General features: G+C 40.2%; 1 protein-coding gene across 5 annotated transcripts in view; it reads left to right on the top strand.

The window, feature by feature from the left end:
* DOCK11 (dedicator of cytokinesis 11) overlaps nt 1-15,170 on the top strand; it is an 86,497-nt gene extending 71,327 nt beyond the window's left edge. For 4 of the 5 annotated variants that reach the window (XM_074883203.1, XM_074883200.1, XM_074883202.1 and 1 more), the window contains 8 exons: nt 583-705; nt 1,605-1,718; nt 3,519-3,665; nt 4,722-4,932; nt 5,276-5,466; nt 7,121-7,221; nt 8,705-8,843; nt 11,134-15,170. In XM_074883203.1, coding sequence (XP_074739304.1) covers nt 583-705; nt 1,605-1,718; nt 3,519-3,665; nt 4,722-4,932; nt 5,276-5,466; nt 7,121-7,221; nt 8,705-8,843; nt 11,134-11,256 — 1,149 coding nt within the window. In that variant the 3' untranslated portion in view covers nt 11,257-15,170. Of the gene's footprint in view, nt 1-582; nt 706-1,604; nt 1,719-3,518; nt 3,666-4,721; nt 4,933-5,275; nt 5,467-7,120; nt 7,222-8,704; nt 8,844-11,026; nt 11,040-11,133 lie in introns of all 5 variants that reach the window. The other variant, XM_074883204.1, reaches the window with a different exon arrangement.
* Nucleotides 15,171-17,928: the final 2,758 nt, after the last annotated feature.

Genomic DNA, 17,928 nt, shown 5'->3' with positions numbered 1-17,928 from the left:
CATTAGCAGAACAATCCAGAAACCATAGCAGGGCACTGGGGAAGTGGGTAGATCCTCCCATGAGTCATAAAGTCTCACAATTACTTTTGTACCATCCCTGTACAACTGTGTTGGGTGGGCCACATGGCTGAGTGAGGTGGCCCTGCAGCCCAGCTGCCCAGCTGCCCATTCATCAAGACTAGGCTTGAGGATCGTCAGCATCACATCCCACTGCTATTGCACACATGTTCCTTGGATGTGTTTCTTAGACATGTGCCTCTGACTTCCAGTGCTGTCATCTCCATACCCTTCCAGAGTTTTGGCATTCTCCTGGGGAGGTAGCTAAATAACCAAGACATACTTGCTGGCTATTGTGTTAATGATTTACTAAGAATGAATGAACTTTTAAAAAATAACTTGTCCTTTTTTCTTTTTTTTTTTAATTCCAAAATTTAGAATACCTTTGGAAAAGCCAGGAGCACACAGGGTTTAAACTTCCATAACTGTGGCTACTTATACTGGAACCTGTTACAGTATCTGAAGTTAAAATGGTTTTCTCTTCTAACTTTGTTATTAACAACACCCGTTTGGTTGCTCTGGTAGGAAGTCCTGGTGGAGCTGCTGGAGCAGTGTGTAGATGGCCTGTGGAAAGCAGAGCGTTATGAAACAATTTCTGAAGTTTCCAAACTGATCATTCCTATTTATGAAAAACGGCGTGAATTTGAGGTAAGTATTTTGAACTAGTTTGCATATATCAAGTAATTTTCTAGATCACTAAGGAAAAAGCAGGAGGCTTTTTTATTTTTGAAGTTATGAGTTTATGAATTGGTGTCAGTAAAGCACTGTGCTTCATTGCTGGTCATTAAACAAATTAGTGAAAACAATGGTCTGGGGGATAATTATTAAAGCTAAAGACATAGAGGACTCGTATTTAGTGAACAGTCCCCACCTTCCTTCCCCTAAAATAAAGCTGTCATCGTCCCATATGCTCATCAAACCCAATTCTTCGTGAGATGAGCATTTTAAAGGTTAAAAACAGAGTGAGAACTGTTCAAAGAAAGGACTAGATCAGCAGGTAATTCAGTGTGAAGTGGAGAGGAAGGAAGGAAGCTGTTACCAGCCCTCCGCCTTCCTCCTTCCCAACACCTGCTGTGACCTGTGCTTTGGTGAGGCTGTTGCTCAACTGCTGCATAGTGCTCCTCTTTCCCTCCCTTTCCTGTGACCCCCTCCACATCAGGAGAGCATCCAGCTATATAACTGAAGCTAGAGGAAGACTTGATCTATTTTTTTCATCATAAAGCTGTTTTTAATCAAAAAACAATTTCTGGGTAAAATACTGCAAGCTGCCCTACCCTCAGTTAGGGAACATGCTCTGACAATAGGCTTCAGCCTTCTCTCTGAGGATGGTGACGTTATTGCAGTCTGCGGTACCTTTCAGACCTAAAGCTAAGCATGTGCATAAGACTGAGGTTTTTCAAAGAAAACTTCAGGAGTTCAACCTCTTTAGAAATTCAAGTTTGAATTCTCAAAAGTATTGTGTTCAGATATCTCTGTGGCTTCCAGCGTTAGCTACAATTTCCTGCTTGCAAAATTCAGCTTTAATGATGTCAAGATTTGATTTCCAGAAACTTACTCAGCTGTACAGAACACTTCATGGAGCATATGCTAAGATATTGGAAGTAATGCACACAAGGAAGAGGCTTCTTGGAACCTTTTTCAGAGTGGCCTTTTATGGACAAGTAAGTATATCACTGGCTTGCCAGCTACCCCTCATCAGGCATCCTGGCCCCTAAAGCTGCTGCTCTGTCAGACCTGAAGCTGAAAAGCCTGCTCGCTCCTCTGGTGCAGCCACTGGAGTGTCTACATGAGCGTTTTGGTATTGCACCCTTGAGGTGAGAGTTTGTGCCTCTCTCCAGGAGCAGCTGATTGATTATAAAGTTTATGATTCTGCTGGTGGGCTTTTCATAAAACAACTCAGCAGTTAGGAAATGGCTTAGTGGGTTCAGAAAACACAGGGTGTTTTTTGTAATTATAATTATTGTAAGTTATACAAACACAATTTAATGTGTATAGTGTATATAGCCAGTAACAGTATATAACCATAGTATATACACAGTAACAGACATTTTCTTCTACAAAGAATTGCTGCTCCCTTCTAGATATTAGTAGAGTAAAAGGTTATGGGAGAAGCTGGAGGCAAAATATGTATCAGTGTTGGTTACATACTTGTAGAGATAAATAGTATTTTTTGTTAGCTGAAGTAGCTGGAAAAATGGACAAGATCTTGGGCTCAAGAGTCCCAAGGAGGAGCATGATCTTATCATATCTGATGAAGTCTTCTGAGCCTGAAAGCAGATGTGTTTTTATTTTTTGTTTTCCAGCTATAGAAGTTAATCTAATAAAGTGTGTTACCCCTCATCTCCCTGTGTCTCTGAACTATCTGCTTCTGCTTGTGGACCCATAACCACAGGGGAGATGCAGGACCCCTCTTTAGAAAATGCTATGTAAATTATATTAGCCCTGCCTTTCCTCATTCCTTCTTTTACAGATGGTGAACACCCCTGACACCCACTTGGGTTTGTACCTTTGAACGCCACTGCCATTATATGCACAGCATATCAGAGCATTAACTTTTGCTGCAGCAAACATACATTTTATTTTTGTCCTCATCTTCAACTTTGGATGTGTAAAAAGTAAATAAGGTTAGCAATAGATAAAAGGAAACAACTGCTAGCTACAGTTTCTAGAAATTGTAGAAATAACTGGATCAGCCCCTAAAATTAAGCCATGTAACATATCATCCTGACAACCAATACTTGATCCAGTTTTGTACTTTAAAGCTTTGCTGGGTTTATATGCCAGCTACACAGAGACAGTTTCAACACTCTGTCACAACCTCTGACTGGAACAACTCACCAAAGCATGAAGCTTCCATGCTGTTTCCATTACAGGGAGGACTGTTGATGCAGGCACAACCTTAATGCAGGTTTGTCTCTATTTACAGCAAATACACCGAGTTCCACTTCCCCGAATACAGGAGGAGGCAAAGCAGAGGAAATTAATTTCTTTATTTATTGCTTGAAGTCCCTTTCAGCCTACGCAAAATCCTTCTTTTCAGACTGTTCATGTGTGTCTGCTATCAGGGCTTCCTCAACTTATGTGTCTTTCTGCTCCTTCTCTATGCTTTGTTTTTGTGGTTTTTCTCCTGCTTGCCTCTTTCCAACTTTCCAAAAAGTCAACTGCTGGCTAAACCCATCTTCCACATTGTTTAGATTTCTCACTGGTCATATTCAAGCCTTTGTGTTCAGCAATGATGTGTTTGTGTTGGTTGAGGAATTTTATGATATTTTACACAATTTTTGAAGGAACCTATTAAACAGTCCAAGTTCAGTGAGACTTTAGGCAAACCATAGCCTTCTAAACCTTCCTGACTTTCTGAAATGTTAGAAACTTGCTTTCAAAGTAACAAATCTGAAGCAAAAGTTTTCCAAGCAAAGAAACCCAGCTATTCCTCACTACTTGTTTGTGATTAATGCTAGACATTCTTTGAAGAAGAAGATGGGAAGGAATACATCTATAAGGAACCCAAGCTGACAGGCCTCTCGGAGATCTCCTTCAGACTTCTTAAACTTTATGGAGAAAAATTTGGGTCGGAGACTGTAAAGATTATCCAGGATTCTAACAAGGTAGAATTAAACTGCATGAACAAGCTAACAAAATGCTATTAGCAGTGAACATCAGGGCCACATTCTAGAGAGTGTACTGATGAGCATGACAAAAATACCAGTTGTATTCTAATACTGGTCAGGGCTTGGAACTGCACTGCTCTAAGCACTGTGCAAATGGAGCACAGAACAATGAGCTTTGCTCTGTGGAGCTGAAGATGGGAGATGACCGAGCATCCCTTCCTTCTGCCAGTAGGCAGGGAGGAGCAAGCACTCTCACCCTCTTACAAGCACCTTGCTTCCAATTGCCCCTCACATCCTTACGCTCCTGTGTGGACACGTTGCACAGCTTGACGAGTTTTGGTGCTGATCTGGCTTCCAGGTGGAAATAAATGAATTGGGAATTATGAATGGGAAATGGCAGTCCACATCTCCCTGAGCCCTGTTGTTGGGAGGCATTGGGAGCCAGCATGGAGGAGCACATGATTGGAAGCAGAGTTACTTGCTGTTGCTTCAACACTGCAAGTCTAAACCAAAATATTCCGTGGCCTTGCAGCCATAGCTCATTCCTTTTCCTATGGAATAATTTATGCTCCCTGCAAGGGGTGTTCACACCCTTAGGTTGCAATGATGGATATGACTGGGTTACCAAAGACAATGCTGGTGATTCCAAAGCTTGTTTTATGCAAGCCTGCAGATTTACAGTGCCACAGCACAGTACTGTATGAGCGCTAGCTCATGGCCTGGAAGCAATATGATCATATTAGAAGGAGTAAGTAGCTCAGGCATGTGCTGCATTGATGGATAAGGTGATGTGACTACCTGTTCCAGATGCAGCTTGTTTGGCACCAGATGAGACATCTGTTGTACCACACCTCATCTCCTGTGTCTGCTAGAGTATGGTCTAGACATCACAGCTGAGATCAAAGGGAGTGTTTGGTGCATCATTCACCTGCATGTAATGGGACTGGGTCAGCAGGGAATCAGTTTAAATCAGATCCCAGTAGATAAATTAACCAATTATATGTTAAGTTACTCACTAGAAGAACAAAGGTTAATAACCCTTTTATTTCACAGGTCAACATTAAAGACCTTGATCCTAAGTATGCCCATATTCAAGTGACTTATGTGAAGCCCTATTTTGAAGACAAAGAAATCTCTGAAAGAAAGACTGAATTTGAAAGAAATCATAATATCAGTAGATTTGTATTTGAAACTCCTTACACTTTATCTGGAAAAAAGCATGGCAGTGTAGAAGAACAGTGTAAAAAAAGGACCATTCTAACTAGTAAGTACAACCATCTGAACCCGAGACTATGTATCAGCAACTATTTTTAGACTATTTTAGCTCATGAAGATATCCCAAAAGAGTCAGAAATTCTCTCAGCTACTTAATCAGAATTGTGATGCAATATTCTGGTTGGGAGGGGGAATTTACATTATATTTCTATGTGCAAATTTTTACAAATTACTAAATCATGTGGGTAAATTATAGCCTTGTTTGTGTTTTCACACACACTGACTAAAACTCTGAGGGCAAGACATACTCTGCCTGTATATGTTCTATGAAGAGTACTCCTATTTGCTGCATGGCTTTTCAATCTGTAAACTTTCTTTGCTGTTTCTGCTAGCTTTGAACTCCTTTCCGTATGTAAAGAAGAGAATTCCAGTCAATTATGAACATCAGGTTAATTTAAAACCAATTGATGTCGCTACTGATGAAATAAAAGACAAGACAGCAGAGCTGCAGAAACTCTGCTCTGCTGGTGATGTTGACATGATCCAACTGCAACTCAAATTGCAAGGCTGTGTGTCTGTGCAGGTAAGCCTCGATGTCCATTCAAAATTACATTTATATACACACCTCAGAGTAAGTCATCTTTTCACAGCACAGCACATTTACTTTCCAGAAATCACAGAATCATCTAGGTTGGAAAAGACCTTGAAGATCATCTAGTCCAACCATTAACCTGGCACTGACAGTTCCCAACTACACCATATCCCTAAGCACTATGTCATTGCGACTCTTAAACACCTCCAGGGATGGGGACTCCACCACCTCCCTGGGCAGCCCATTCCAACGCCTAACAACCCGTTCTGTAAAGAAATGCTGCCTAATATCCAGTCTAAACCTTCCCTGGCACAACTTGAGGCCATTCCCTCTTGTCCTATCACTTATTACTTGATTAAAGAGGCTCATCCCCAGCTTTCTGCAACCTCCCTTCAGGTAGTTGTAGAGGGTGATGAGGTCTCCCCGCAGCCTCCTCTTCTCCAAACTGAACAACCCCAGTTCCCTCAGCCGCTCCTCATAAAACCTGTCCTCCAGACCCTTCACCAGCTTTGTTGCCCTTCTCTCGAGTAATTCAATGTCCTTTTTGTAGTGAGGGGCCCAAAACTGAACACAGTAATAGAGGTGCGGCCTCACCAGTGCCGAGTACAGGGGTAAGATCACTTCCCTGTCCCTGCTGGCCACGCTATTGCTGATACAAGCCAGGATACCGTTGGCCTTCTTGGCCACCTGGGCACACTGCTGGCTCATGTTCAGCCGGCTGTCAATCAACACCCCCAGGTCCCTCTCTGACTGGCAGCTCTCCAGCCACTCCTCCCCAAGCCTGTAGCACTGCTGGAGGTTGTTGAGGCCAAAGTGCAGCACCTGGCATTTGGCCTTATTGAAGCTCATCCAGTTGGCCTTAGCTCATCGCTCCAGCCTGTCCAAATCCCTCTGCAGAGCCTCCCTACCCTCGAGCAGATCAACACTCCCACCCAACTTGGTGTCATCTGCAAACTTAGTGAGGGTGCACTCGATCCCCTCGTCTAGGTCATCAATAAAGATGTTAAACAGGAGTGGCCCCAAAACTGAGCCCTGGGGGACACCACTCGTGACTGGCTGCCAACCAGATTTAACTCCCTTAACCACAACTCTTTGGGCCAGGCCATCCATTAACTACCTCATTTGCAGCACTGCAGCCATCAACCTGCCAGCTCAGCTTGCCCCGCCACATACAGTGGTACATTAGTGGATGGCTCATGGTAATAAGCATTTTGTCCAGTGGTGTTTACAGTGTCAAGTCCGAGTGTAATTGCACATTAGTTGGCTGTGGGCGAATGCTGAAATATGCTTAACTCTTGAAGACTGCACTCTAAGTATCAGGCATAAATAGCCTTTTTGTGAACCTGTCTTCTCAAGCTGGGGAAGTTGCTTTTCCAAATGGAAATAAGAGGAAAGTATGAAGAAACAGATCGCATCTCTCTTTTCATCTCCATTTATCTTTTGGTCTTAGAAAAATTTCAACAGAGAAACTAAGACTCAACTTTTGAAACTTCAGGTGCCTTGAATGACATTAGTAATGCAGAGTTGGTGGCATTCAAATAATATGCTAATGTTGGGGGGTAAAAATAGTGTTATTTCCTTCACAACTGCCTTTAGCAACTCAAGAGAAGTTCTAGCATAAATAATTTCTTACTTTGGTTCCTAGGTTAATGCTGGTCCCTTGGCCTATGCCAGAGCTTTCCTAAGTGACAGCCAGTCCAGCAAATATCCTACTAAGAAGGTGAATGAGTTAAAAGAAATGTTCAGGTAGGATTTCTCATGCAATAAAAACGAGCCAGCTGGCTGGAACATGGTATCTGATTTGCTTATATTTTTGTCTGTCTCCAAAATCAGCAGATGCTGCATCCTTAGATGTGCCTTATAAAGATCCAGGTCTCATGGGGTTGTGGGTGCTCAGACATATGAAAAAAACCCAATGTAACTATGTATGTCAAGAGTTCTCAAGCACAGGGCTGTGATCTCCATGGGGGGATTTGCTTGAACATCTGCTTCAGTGGTTTGTGTGGGTATTTGAGATTATCATGTAAAGAAAGTATGTTTGAAAACCAGAGGTCTGACAGTCTTGTGTTCAGGGATCTTTCATTTTATGCATTGTTTCCCAATCTTTCCAAAGAGATAAACTTGAAATATTTTAAAGCAAATCCCTTCCCAGTTTATGGAGGACCATTGTTCTTGTTTCTGTTGCTAATTTTTGAAACTATGTGACTTGCACTGGCATTTTTCTAATTCCTGTCCCTTAGGGTAGGTTTTACCTCTGGCTTGAAGTTGTCCCCCATGATATAATCAGGCAGCTCCTGCTTCACCTCAGGATGAGGAGCCTTTGCCACTCGTATTTTCTGTACCTCTCAGGAGCAACCATTTGCCCACCAGCTCCTGCACTCATTACTGGGTGCTGGTGACTCCCATTTCGCTTATTGGTCGCTGTACGGAGAAGGCAGCATGTGGGTCAATCCTATTTTCCTCAGTGTATTGAGTAACCAAGCAAACCATGGAATGAATAAGGGAACAATCCCTGCAAACCTGCCACACATGGATGCAGAACAGAGGGAAGGCAGTCTTACTTTCCAGCCTTGCAGTGCAGCCAGGACAAACAAAATCTCTATTTCATGAAAAAGATCCCAGAAAAATCCCAGTCGTACATGTATTTTCATTGTGGTCTATAAAAAAGGAGAAATATGCGTGTGAAATGAAGCAAAGAAAATGAGTAACAGTAACCATGAAAACAATATTAAAGCTCCCCATGATCTAAATTTCTTTCTGGAGGGTGTGTCTGCTGTTAGCAACTTGACCTCTCAAGCACACGTGCTACCTCACATACATCCAAATCTGTCAAGCCCAGTATGATTGATTTCTCCTCTGTGCCTGACCATGGCCTCCCTCTGTTTTGTGACCCCCTGTACAGCTGATTGGGCTTGTCTGGGATCTGCCAGCTGTGTGTGGTCCTACAGCTTGGGGCAAAGGTGTGAGACCACTGTGTTGCGCTGCAGGTGCGCATGTCCCATCTACTGAGAATCCAGGCTCGAAGGAGCTCCAGCAGAAAGCCCAATACCTGTGTTGCAGTCCCTCCCCATTCCCTGATCCGCTGTGCCAGGGATGCTCCTAGAATGTGACTTGTCCCAAACATTGAAGAAAAGGGGGGAAAAATGAGATTTGCCTATCTGTTTGGGTGTTTGCTTTGGTAGAAGACTAGGCTATTGTAATGGCCAAAGTTCATTTCTTTCCTCCCCAGGAAGTTTATACAAGCCTGTGGAATTGCTCTGGAGCTCAATGAGCGACTCATAAAGGAAGATCAAGTGGAGTACCATGAGGGGCTAAAATCAAACTTTCGGGATATGGTGAAGGAGCTTTCTGACATCATCCACGAACAGGCATGTACTGCATGTCGGGAGCCACAGAGTTGGTCCTCTGTGCTTGAAAACTAGCTAATGTTGAAAACTGACTGAAAACTAATTGAGAACTTGATCACTCTTAACATTATTTAGCTAAATATATAGAGGCGAGTAACTGAACATGGAAAGTAAATGACACACTTGGTGGATTCCTAAAACCGGTTTCTGTTGATTGAAAGTCTCAGCCTGGTGTTGGTGTACAGTGTGCTTCAGGGTGGAGTCTTCTCTGACACATACCGTTAGTTTCCTGGCTGCCATGGTCATCAGAAATCCTGTGCCATGTTTTGCCTCACGTTTTCAACATCATAAAAATCCTGTGATTCTCTGGCAAAATTTCCGTTTCCTCAGTTATATCCAGCTTAAGTTCCTTTTTCTTAATTATTGTTTTTCATTAAAGGATGTTTTCTTTTAAGTTTGGTCTAATGCCAACATGCTATCTATATGCACTGTTAAAATACTTGTGCTAATTTATCTGACCTATGTTTTAAGGTTTTCTTGGATCTTTCTAGGAAAACACATTTGAATAGTAGCATCAGAGAGGTGAGAGATTCAAAGAATAGTTGCACTTCTGTCTAGTATCACGCTGTGAAATTATATGAAAGCTTGATTTCTGAAGTAATCTCCATACCTCTGCTATCTAATTTTTCCTTCATTATGACAAAAGAAAGCTCATTGTAAATTTATAGTATCAAGCACACAAAATGAATGGTATAGACTACATTGTGGTTTATAATACTTGAAATTTAGAAAAATGTTTTCAGAATCTCCCATTTACTAAGCATGACTAAGTCCATGACTATTAATTAAAAATGCAACATTTTAAGTCCTAAAAATATATAGGCAAATTCCACAATAAGTTGAGCAGTTGTTCAAATAGCGCAAAATGTGCAAGTGGCAAAATAATACAACTGCACCAGGCTACTATTTGTAAGTTAGGTTTATTTACAGTAAAATAATGCTATGGGAATCAAACAGAGTCTTGTTATGGAAGAGTACAATATCATTTCAGGGAATCAGTCTCATGATGGGGCTGAATTTTGTGTAGGAGTATAAGGGAAGATCCATTTAAGAATACGTGACTGCTACACCCCCCTTGCTTTTGTTAGATTTCCCTACTATTCTGCTCATGGCCACCATTTTCTTAGTGTGCAAACTACTAATTTTGCACGTTCAGCACACCCATTTTTTTCATGTACATTACCTACCGTGTGTACTCCACTGCTGAATTCTGCTCAGAGATGATCGTTCTTAGGAGTTGCCACCTGCTTACTCTAAGCTGTTTGCAAGTAAACCTTTCCAAGACATTTAATTTGCATGCAGCTGCTGGAACTTTTGTGGTTTCTGAATTCTGCAATAGTCAAATTAAAACCAAATCACTTGGTTCTGCACCGTCATAGTACAACAGTTAAGATTATCTTGGAACAAAGAAGCATTGTTAAAGCACACTCCCTATTATCTTGATAGATTTACAAATCCACTGTTGTGTTGTCTTTGGTTAATGGGCAATATTACAGCAACTGAAATGTCAAAGCGAAGGGCTCACTGGGAAGGATATACTTTTCACTTTCTTCTTGTACTAGATCAAAAGGCAGCTTAAAAAATCATGTTTACAAGCCCTGTTCTTTATGGTTGTACAACATCGTGTAGATAACTGCTGACTTGAACTTTGTATTGCCATCAAATGACCAAAGTATCTAACAAATGAAACTTCATGGAACGTGTTTCCTCTTCTGCAAAGTTACTCAGTTAAACATAAAAAGTATATTACATTACTTTAGGGTTCTCACTGCAAATAACATATGTTTTTCTAAATATTGTCAGCACCCCAAAACAACACAGGCAGTGCACTTAGTTTGAGATGGCAGGACAGATGGGTAACTCACTGGGTCAGCCTGTGACCTATCTACAGATCTTTTAAGTTACGGAAATGTAAACACAAAAAATTGATAAACTGCAGCTGAACAGGTACAGGAAACCTCAGAGAGTGGCAGAAAAACTATTAGAATTCTGTTACTGCTAAGATATAATAAAAAATTGCTATGCAGTGAATTGTTTCTTTCCTATACTGGATAGTTGTAACTAAAAATGATCCAGTAATGCTACAGAAATTGCTAAATTACTCTTCTTTCTCATTTCTTTGTTATGCTGCCTTTGCGAAACAGCTTTGAAGACAAGGTTGGATATCTTTTTTGCGTACCTTTTTAAAGAGCTTGATTATAATAATGAACTGAAACTTTTACTGAATTTGTGATTATTTTGCTTTGCCTAGATCTACCACGAAGATACAATGCATTCACCATGGATGCATGACTCCCTACATGTCTTCTGTGCAATCAGCGGAACATCTGGTGATGGAAGTTACTGTTCATTCAGACCCACTGCTGAAATATAAACATATCAGTCATATTTTACAGAGCTTCTCAGGAATACTTGGAACTGTACAAAGGATGTTTAAAAAAATCCATGATGAGCAAAGATTCGTTTTTCCCCCCACCCCAAAGTTGCCATGCTTTCAAACAGGGTGCTTGCTTATTTTGCTGAGCAACGTTGAAAGTGCCTGGACATTGCACCACTGTGCTTGTTTTCTACTATTTTTTTTTAAAGCTAAATGTATAACAGGACATGGAAAGGCAGTGATCTAAATATGTATTGAATTGCTGAACTATGAATTGAAACAATAACAGTACTATGTAAAGTTGTACAATGGAATATAATAAAATGTAAAACTACTTTGTAAATAGAAGGAGCATAGAGTATATCGAAATTAGCATTATATCATATTTGCTGCTAAAAGCTTTGTTGGACAGGGAACATGAAGGAGAAATTGTAGTCCCTAGTAATCAACCTTCCTCTTCTAAAATGTGACATGGGTTCCAGATGCCCCCATTGCACTCAGACAATGAGAGTAAACTTGCCCTAGTCTGGAATAACTAAAATCTAAGTCAGAAATGATAGTTTTCATACATCCTCTGAGCAGATAATTCTAAAGTAACCTCCATGAAAGCTGAGCTTACTATAGCTGATTTCAGTTTTGGCTAACCTTTCACGACTGCAGGAGGATGGATTGCACTAACTGAGGACAGCCTAAGAGATTCGTCATTTGATACGAGTTTTTTATTTACCGCTCATGGTATCACACAAATATAAACTCTGAGGACACCTTAAATGGAGTTGGGAATTATAACACTTTTCAGAAAAATCCTAGTAAAGTGTGAGATGTGCTTGAAAAAAAAATGCAGCACATCAAAATAGCTCATACAAAATTGTTTGGTTTTTTTTTAACATCGTATGACATGCATGTCCCCTCCTGACAAACAGATCTGTTTTCTAAAAGCCCATTATTTTTGTCTGACCGATGGTTGGAGAAAATGTATTTTCCAGAATTCTTTTATTCCTTCTTCCCCTCCCCAAACGTTTAATACATTAACTCTGTCTCTTTTTAATAAGAGACTTTCAGATGCAGGAAGAAGAAAACAGATCAGTAATTCTTTTATCCAGCAACATTTTTAACATCCATGTTTTTCAAAATCCCATCAACTGTAAATATGGTTCCAGTAGTTCATATGGGAAGGGTGGGGGTTTTTAAGGATATGTAACAAAATGTCATAATAAAAAGACTCCAGCTGGGTATTTAGCTTGGCTATAGTGTCTATAAAATGTTAAGCTTCTAATTTCTGTAACAAAAATTATCTTCAAATAGTAACTGGACGACATTTCAAAATGTTTCTTATGCATGATTCTAAATACCTAAAATTAATTGTATTCTGAGAAAATAATGTTGTGATCCGTAAATTCACCAACTAGCTGTTGCAAGCAAAATACAGATGTGCCTATGTAACAAACAGAACACATTTCTGCTTGTATGTGCTTTTATGCCAGGCAAGCTCTAAATTTAGCTTAACAGAAAGAGGAAGAGAGACTAGCATGTTTAAATATGGTTACTACCTTACTGATTTTCATCTTTCAACAAATAATATTTAAAGGCAGATAGTGAGAGTTTTCCAAATTACTTTACTAAAAAGTGATGAAGCTGTCTAATAGTGGACACATTATAAGATTTTTTTTAAGGCAGTTAAACTTTAAACATCAGTACTAAAGGCATATCTTGAATACAATCAGCAGTAATGAGATGGGGACATCCAAAAGCTCTTGCACTACAGCTCTTTTAAATACTGCGGCTAACCTAATCATTTTCCTGGAATTGCAGTGAAATTCTTATTCATGTTTTTTGATGTCTTTAATGTTCTGAAACAACATTGTTGGCTGAATTTTCAATTGCTATTCCTTATTTTTACTGGAATTCCAGTGAAATTCCTACTGATATCTTCAGATGTCTTTAATGGTCCAACAAGATTAATTTTTGAACTTCTCAATTTATTGTTGGTATTGGAGTTGTCTTGTCATTTGAATTTAATATACTGGAAAGCTGTCTGGGTAATTCAGCCAAAAAACATTTAATACCAGTCCACTTAAAATATATGCAGTCAGTACAGTTCAGAATACATGCTTATATGCAGTTTTGATGAGTAACAAAAATGATCATGCCCTAAGGATTTGCCTTCTGTCCTGTAGGTAAATAATTTGACTGGATTTTAACAGAAAAATCTCAAATGAAAATTTGTCCTTTTTAGATGTGTTATAAAAAGACTGGTAACAAACCAGCTTGTTTTTTCTTCACATTTTCACCAATCTAGAAATGATAGGGAGTGGTCATTAGATATTTTACAGCTGTATCTGGACAATGGTGCCAAGAAGGTATTCACATTTTCTCTTCCTCTCCTTTTCCTACATAATTGTCCCAGTTTAAATAAGTCTTCCAGATTTTTTCTTATTTCTGGCTGAAATAGTTTAATTCACAGATATATCTGGGGATTGTACTATATATGTGCCTGTTTTATGTAGCTGGTACTCACATTGGGTACTTCCTATTTGCAACCTTTTTTTGAAGAATATAAATGGTTATTGTTCATTAACACTTGTTTTTCTTATATCGCCTAAGGAATGGCAGAAGTTTTTTGGTCTGTAAAAATCAGTACAACCTGGTATGCACTCTTTCTACTATATCAATATAGCTACACATATTTTGCATGTACACCTCTAATTACTTTTGCTGCAAAACTGCTGTATAAAACATCAAGTTTTCAGAAGGGACGCATTGGTAATTTTGCATAAAAGGAGAAGAAAGAGGATAAAGTATCTGTCCACGAGGATTAAGAGCACTTGGCTACTCTCAATATGAGGACTGGTTTGGATAAATGGTATGTGTTAGATCCAGATTGTTTGCAAAAGGACACAAAGCAACACAGGGCCTGTCAGCACTTTATGCACAAGAGCATGCTTTTAGAGGTTTATACACCCAGATAGAGTAAGCAAAATGTAAACATTTACTCCCTTCTTTGACTTACTGTTTTTCTCTCTGTAGGGAGATTAGAAAGTAGTATCTTAAGACAAATAACTTCAGAGTTACATTTTTTTCCCAAAAAAAAATCTGGAATGTAGAATTTACTGCAGCTGATACATTTCTGCATACTACTCAGTGTTCTAAATTTCTTCTGATAACAGAAATTTTCATGAGATAGGCCAAAAAATGGAAAATTATGGAGTATGTAACATGTTTATTTTGTTCCAGAAGCCTTTTGAACATGTGCCACGTGGTATTTTGATATAGAATAAGAGTTTACATAAACATAATACCTTTTGTCTCAAAGTAGATAAAATGTGTTTGTTCTCCCTTCCTGTAGAGACAGAGACCCATGGACTTCACAGCAGGCTTCACAATAACCCTACAATTTGATGTAACACAGCCCAAAAGAACCGGAGGAAAACACAAGTGGAAGTTATGGGCTCAAAAGTCTCATACAAATTAAACCACATCTTACTCAGTTTACCTGAGGAGAGTAGCATGTGTTTGTTTGATGTTCACTGAGCTAAGTTCTTCTAATTAAAGAAGAAGTTCCTGCTGGATTGAGGAATACTGCGTACAGCTAATTACTGTGCAACCACGGACTGTAGTACTTAACCTTTAAATAATATGCTTGTGTCAAGCAATGGTGAACTAATTATGATATAATATTTCAGCTATTCTGGATGTAATTGACTCTCTTTTCATGTAAATTTAACACCTGCTACTACACGAGTGCTTTTAGCGTGCATGCTGCATATACATGTGTTGTACAAGCCCTGTTTAACCTTCTGTGTGTGACAACAGAACGGTACATCCCATTTGCCTCGGTTGTTAGCCAATGTACCCGTGACACTGAGTAATACACAACGCTGCTCCAGAGCTTTCTGAGACCAGCCATCCTATATTGCTCTTTTTATTCTCGTTTTTTCTTGAAGAATCAATAATTTTGACAAGAAGCCAGGGCAAAATCACATTTCAGTAAAAGAAAGTTTATTCCAGGTCAAAATAAAAGACTACAAAACCAGGAAGTATAAGTGTTGCAATAAACATGTTTTGCTTAAGGTTTTTTTCCCGTCACAGAACAGGATGAGTGATCTGAAGCTAACACCGGTGTAAAGGGGTATGGAACTAAAGCCTAGTCCAATGAGCTATCACATATGCTGCCTCTAAAGATTACTGTAATAAATCTTCAAATACAGAAGCACACCAAATGAAATTGTTAACACTAAATTACTCAGCAGCAAATAGAGGTCAATTCAGAAATCCTGAATGAGCACAAATGCCACACATCCAGCTCGGAGGATCCCCAAAACACGATTCATCGGGAAACCTGAGACAGATATAGAAACGCATGTAAAGTTATAAATAGAAATAAAGTGTGAATCACTAGTAAGGAAATGACCCAGCAACTCACCCTACTTTCCTAAAGAATATTCAGTAAGTTTGTGATCAGGTTTTTGCTCTATTTTGTAGTTCCAATCTTCAAACTGAAACTTTTTCTCTTTGAAAATGTATTTATCGTCACTCTTCTCCAGCTAGCTCAGCTTAAATGGCTAGTATGCTAATACATATGCCAAGCTCAGGCAGTTGTACTGGCTATTACACGATGTAATGGAAGTCAGGTGTAACTATGGTTATTTACCTCACCAGCAGATAAAGGACAAACTGCTTTTTCTATTACTGTCTTCTAATGCTGAGGCTTCCTGTACGGGGCTCTTGCAAGCCTTGGATAAACAGCTGTAGAACCAGGTTCATGCCTGCCTCCCTTCTAATTCAATAGACCTTGCTGTTTAGAGCAGTAAAAATTGATGCACGGACTTGCAATAGCAATTTATTGGAGAGGCATACAATTTTTGCACAAGCATACCTGATTCCACATCCACTCAAAAGTGCTCTTCAAAGCACATAGTTTTTAGTCCACGTAATTTCTGATTTCCGGTGACGCTTGGGCAACAGCTCGGAGAGACTGCAGAGTTCATGCCTGCTTTGAACACTCGTTATCACAAAACTGTCGATGTCCCCCAAAGAACACTGAGGTCGCGAAGGGAGAGGCCCCGTGAGTCAGACCGGGTTTTTTCAGCTCACGATTTTGGATTTTTGTGCCTCAGATCCAGCTGTATTCTAATTGAGCCCTTCTTTGACCTGAACCCAGCCATCTTCCGAAGAGCCTATAATTATGTCAGTTGAGACCTAAAGTATTGACAGAAGCCACTGCAAAATCAGAAATTAAAAAGGAGAATCTTGCCATCGGTGTGGGGCAACTGAGGACTCTTCTGCTCCCAAAAGGGACAATTCCCCACAGCCCCATGCTGCTAATTACTGCTCCCTCTTGCTGGCCCTAGTAATCGTGCAGCCACACCACGCACGCATCAGCATCATTCATTAATTTGAGTCAGGGAACATGTACAGGAAAAAAATCGTTAGTTGTGTTTTTTTAATACATCAGCAAACTTGCTGCACGACCCCACGATCACTGGCTTTGGTTGTGTGGGTGGAAACGGCAGGAATGCGTGGCCAAGGCCGGATCACCAGCATGATCGTAAATCAGTTTACACCAAGCATGAAGCCATACGCCAAGTACTTGTTTAACAGATCCTTTTAAAGATACCCCAGGTGTGTCTATACGAGTTCCAGTCACTACAGTGCAGGTGTATTGTCTAAAAAGAACATGAGCGAGCACGAGATTTGCAACAGAAAGATGCAGGACAGGACTCAATGGGATTGAGAAATGGGAAGTCTCAGGTAGGTGGCAGGGATCAAAGGCTGTGGCAGGAGTTCTCATTGCCATGCACAGGGACAGGAATGTGATGACAAGTCGAGCGCTCGCGGAGGAGGGAGAGAGCCGGGGAAAAACATTTCAGCTGCCTCCGACAACAGGCAGGCAGCCAAAAGTGTGCCAACCATTGGCTGTGTGATTGGCACTGGCTCTCCCAGGAGAACGAGTGGCCAAAACAGAAAGAAGGAAGGAAAGAAAACATTAGCAAGGAAACCGAAAGCAAGAGAGAGGTCATTGTATCTTGGATCAGCTTTACTCTACCAGAGGTCATCACTAGCAGGCATAGTCCCTGCTGGCTATAGGTAGTCACACGGTCTGATCACAGTCACACAGCTTAATCATTCCCTGTTATGGAACTTTAAGCCACAATTTTGGTTTGAGTATAATTGCAGGTCTTTGGGCACTTCCTAACAGCAACTAGGAAATTTGCTAAATCCTTTTGTTTTCCCAGGAGTATAAAAACAAACAGGCAGAAAAGTCAAAACCCCCAACATTAACACAGGATATTCCCCACCCTATCATAAAAAGATCTGCTTCCCTTTTTCTCAAATGAGTGTCTAAAAAGCAGATGAAGTCTTGCAAAACTCCTTGAAGAGCTGAGTAAATACAGAAATGTTCTGGTGGTTTAGGCATAAGTAATTTTTACTAATGAATTTGGTTTGCCTTGAACCTTAGCCAAACTTTCCTCTCTGCTGGATCTCTACTATTTTTAGAACACCTGTATTTAGGTGGCAACTAGGAGTAAGCTTGCTAGGTACCACAAAAATCTAGTACAGAAGAAAAAGCCAAAATCCCAAATGTTTTTGTTTCCTGAAATGTGTGAAAACATCACTTGCGTGATACTCCCACTTCTGTGAAAATTTGGGAAAATTACTTGCCACGTC

Source organism: Strix uralensis, chromosome 13, assembly GCF_047716275.1.
Source record: "Strix uralensis isolate ZFMK-TIS-50842 chromosome 13, bStrUra1, whole genome shotgun sequence".
Classification (NCBI taxonomy): Eukaryota; Metazoa; Chordata; class Aves; order Strigiformes; family Strigidae; genus Strix; species Strix uralensis.
This window is presented reverse-complemented; position numbering and strand designations above follow the sequence as displayed.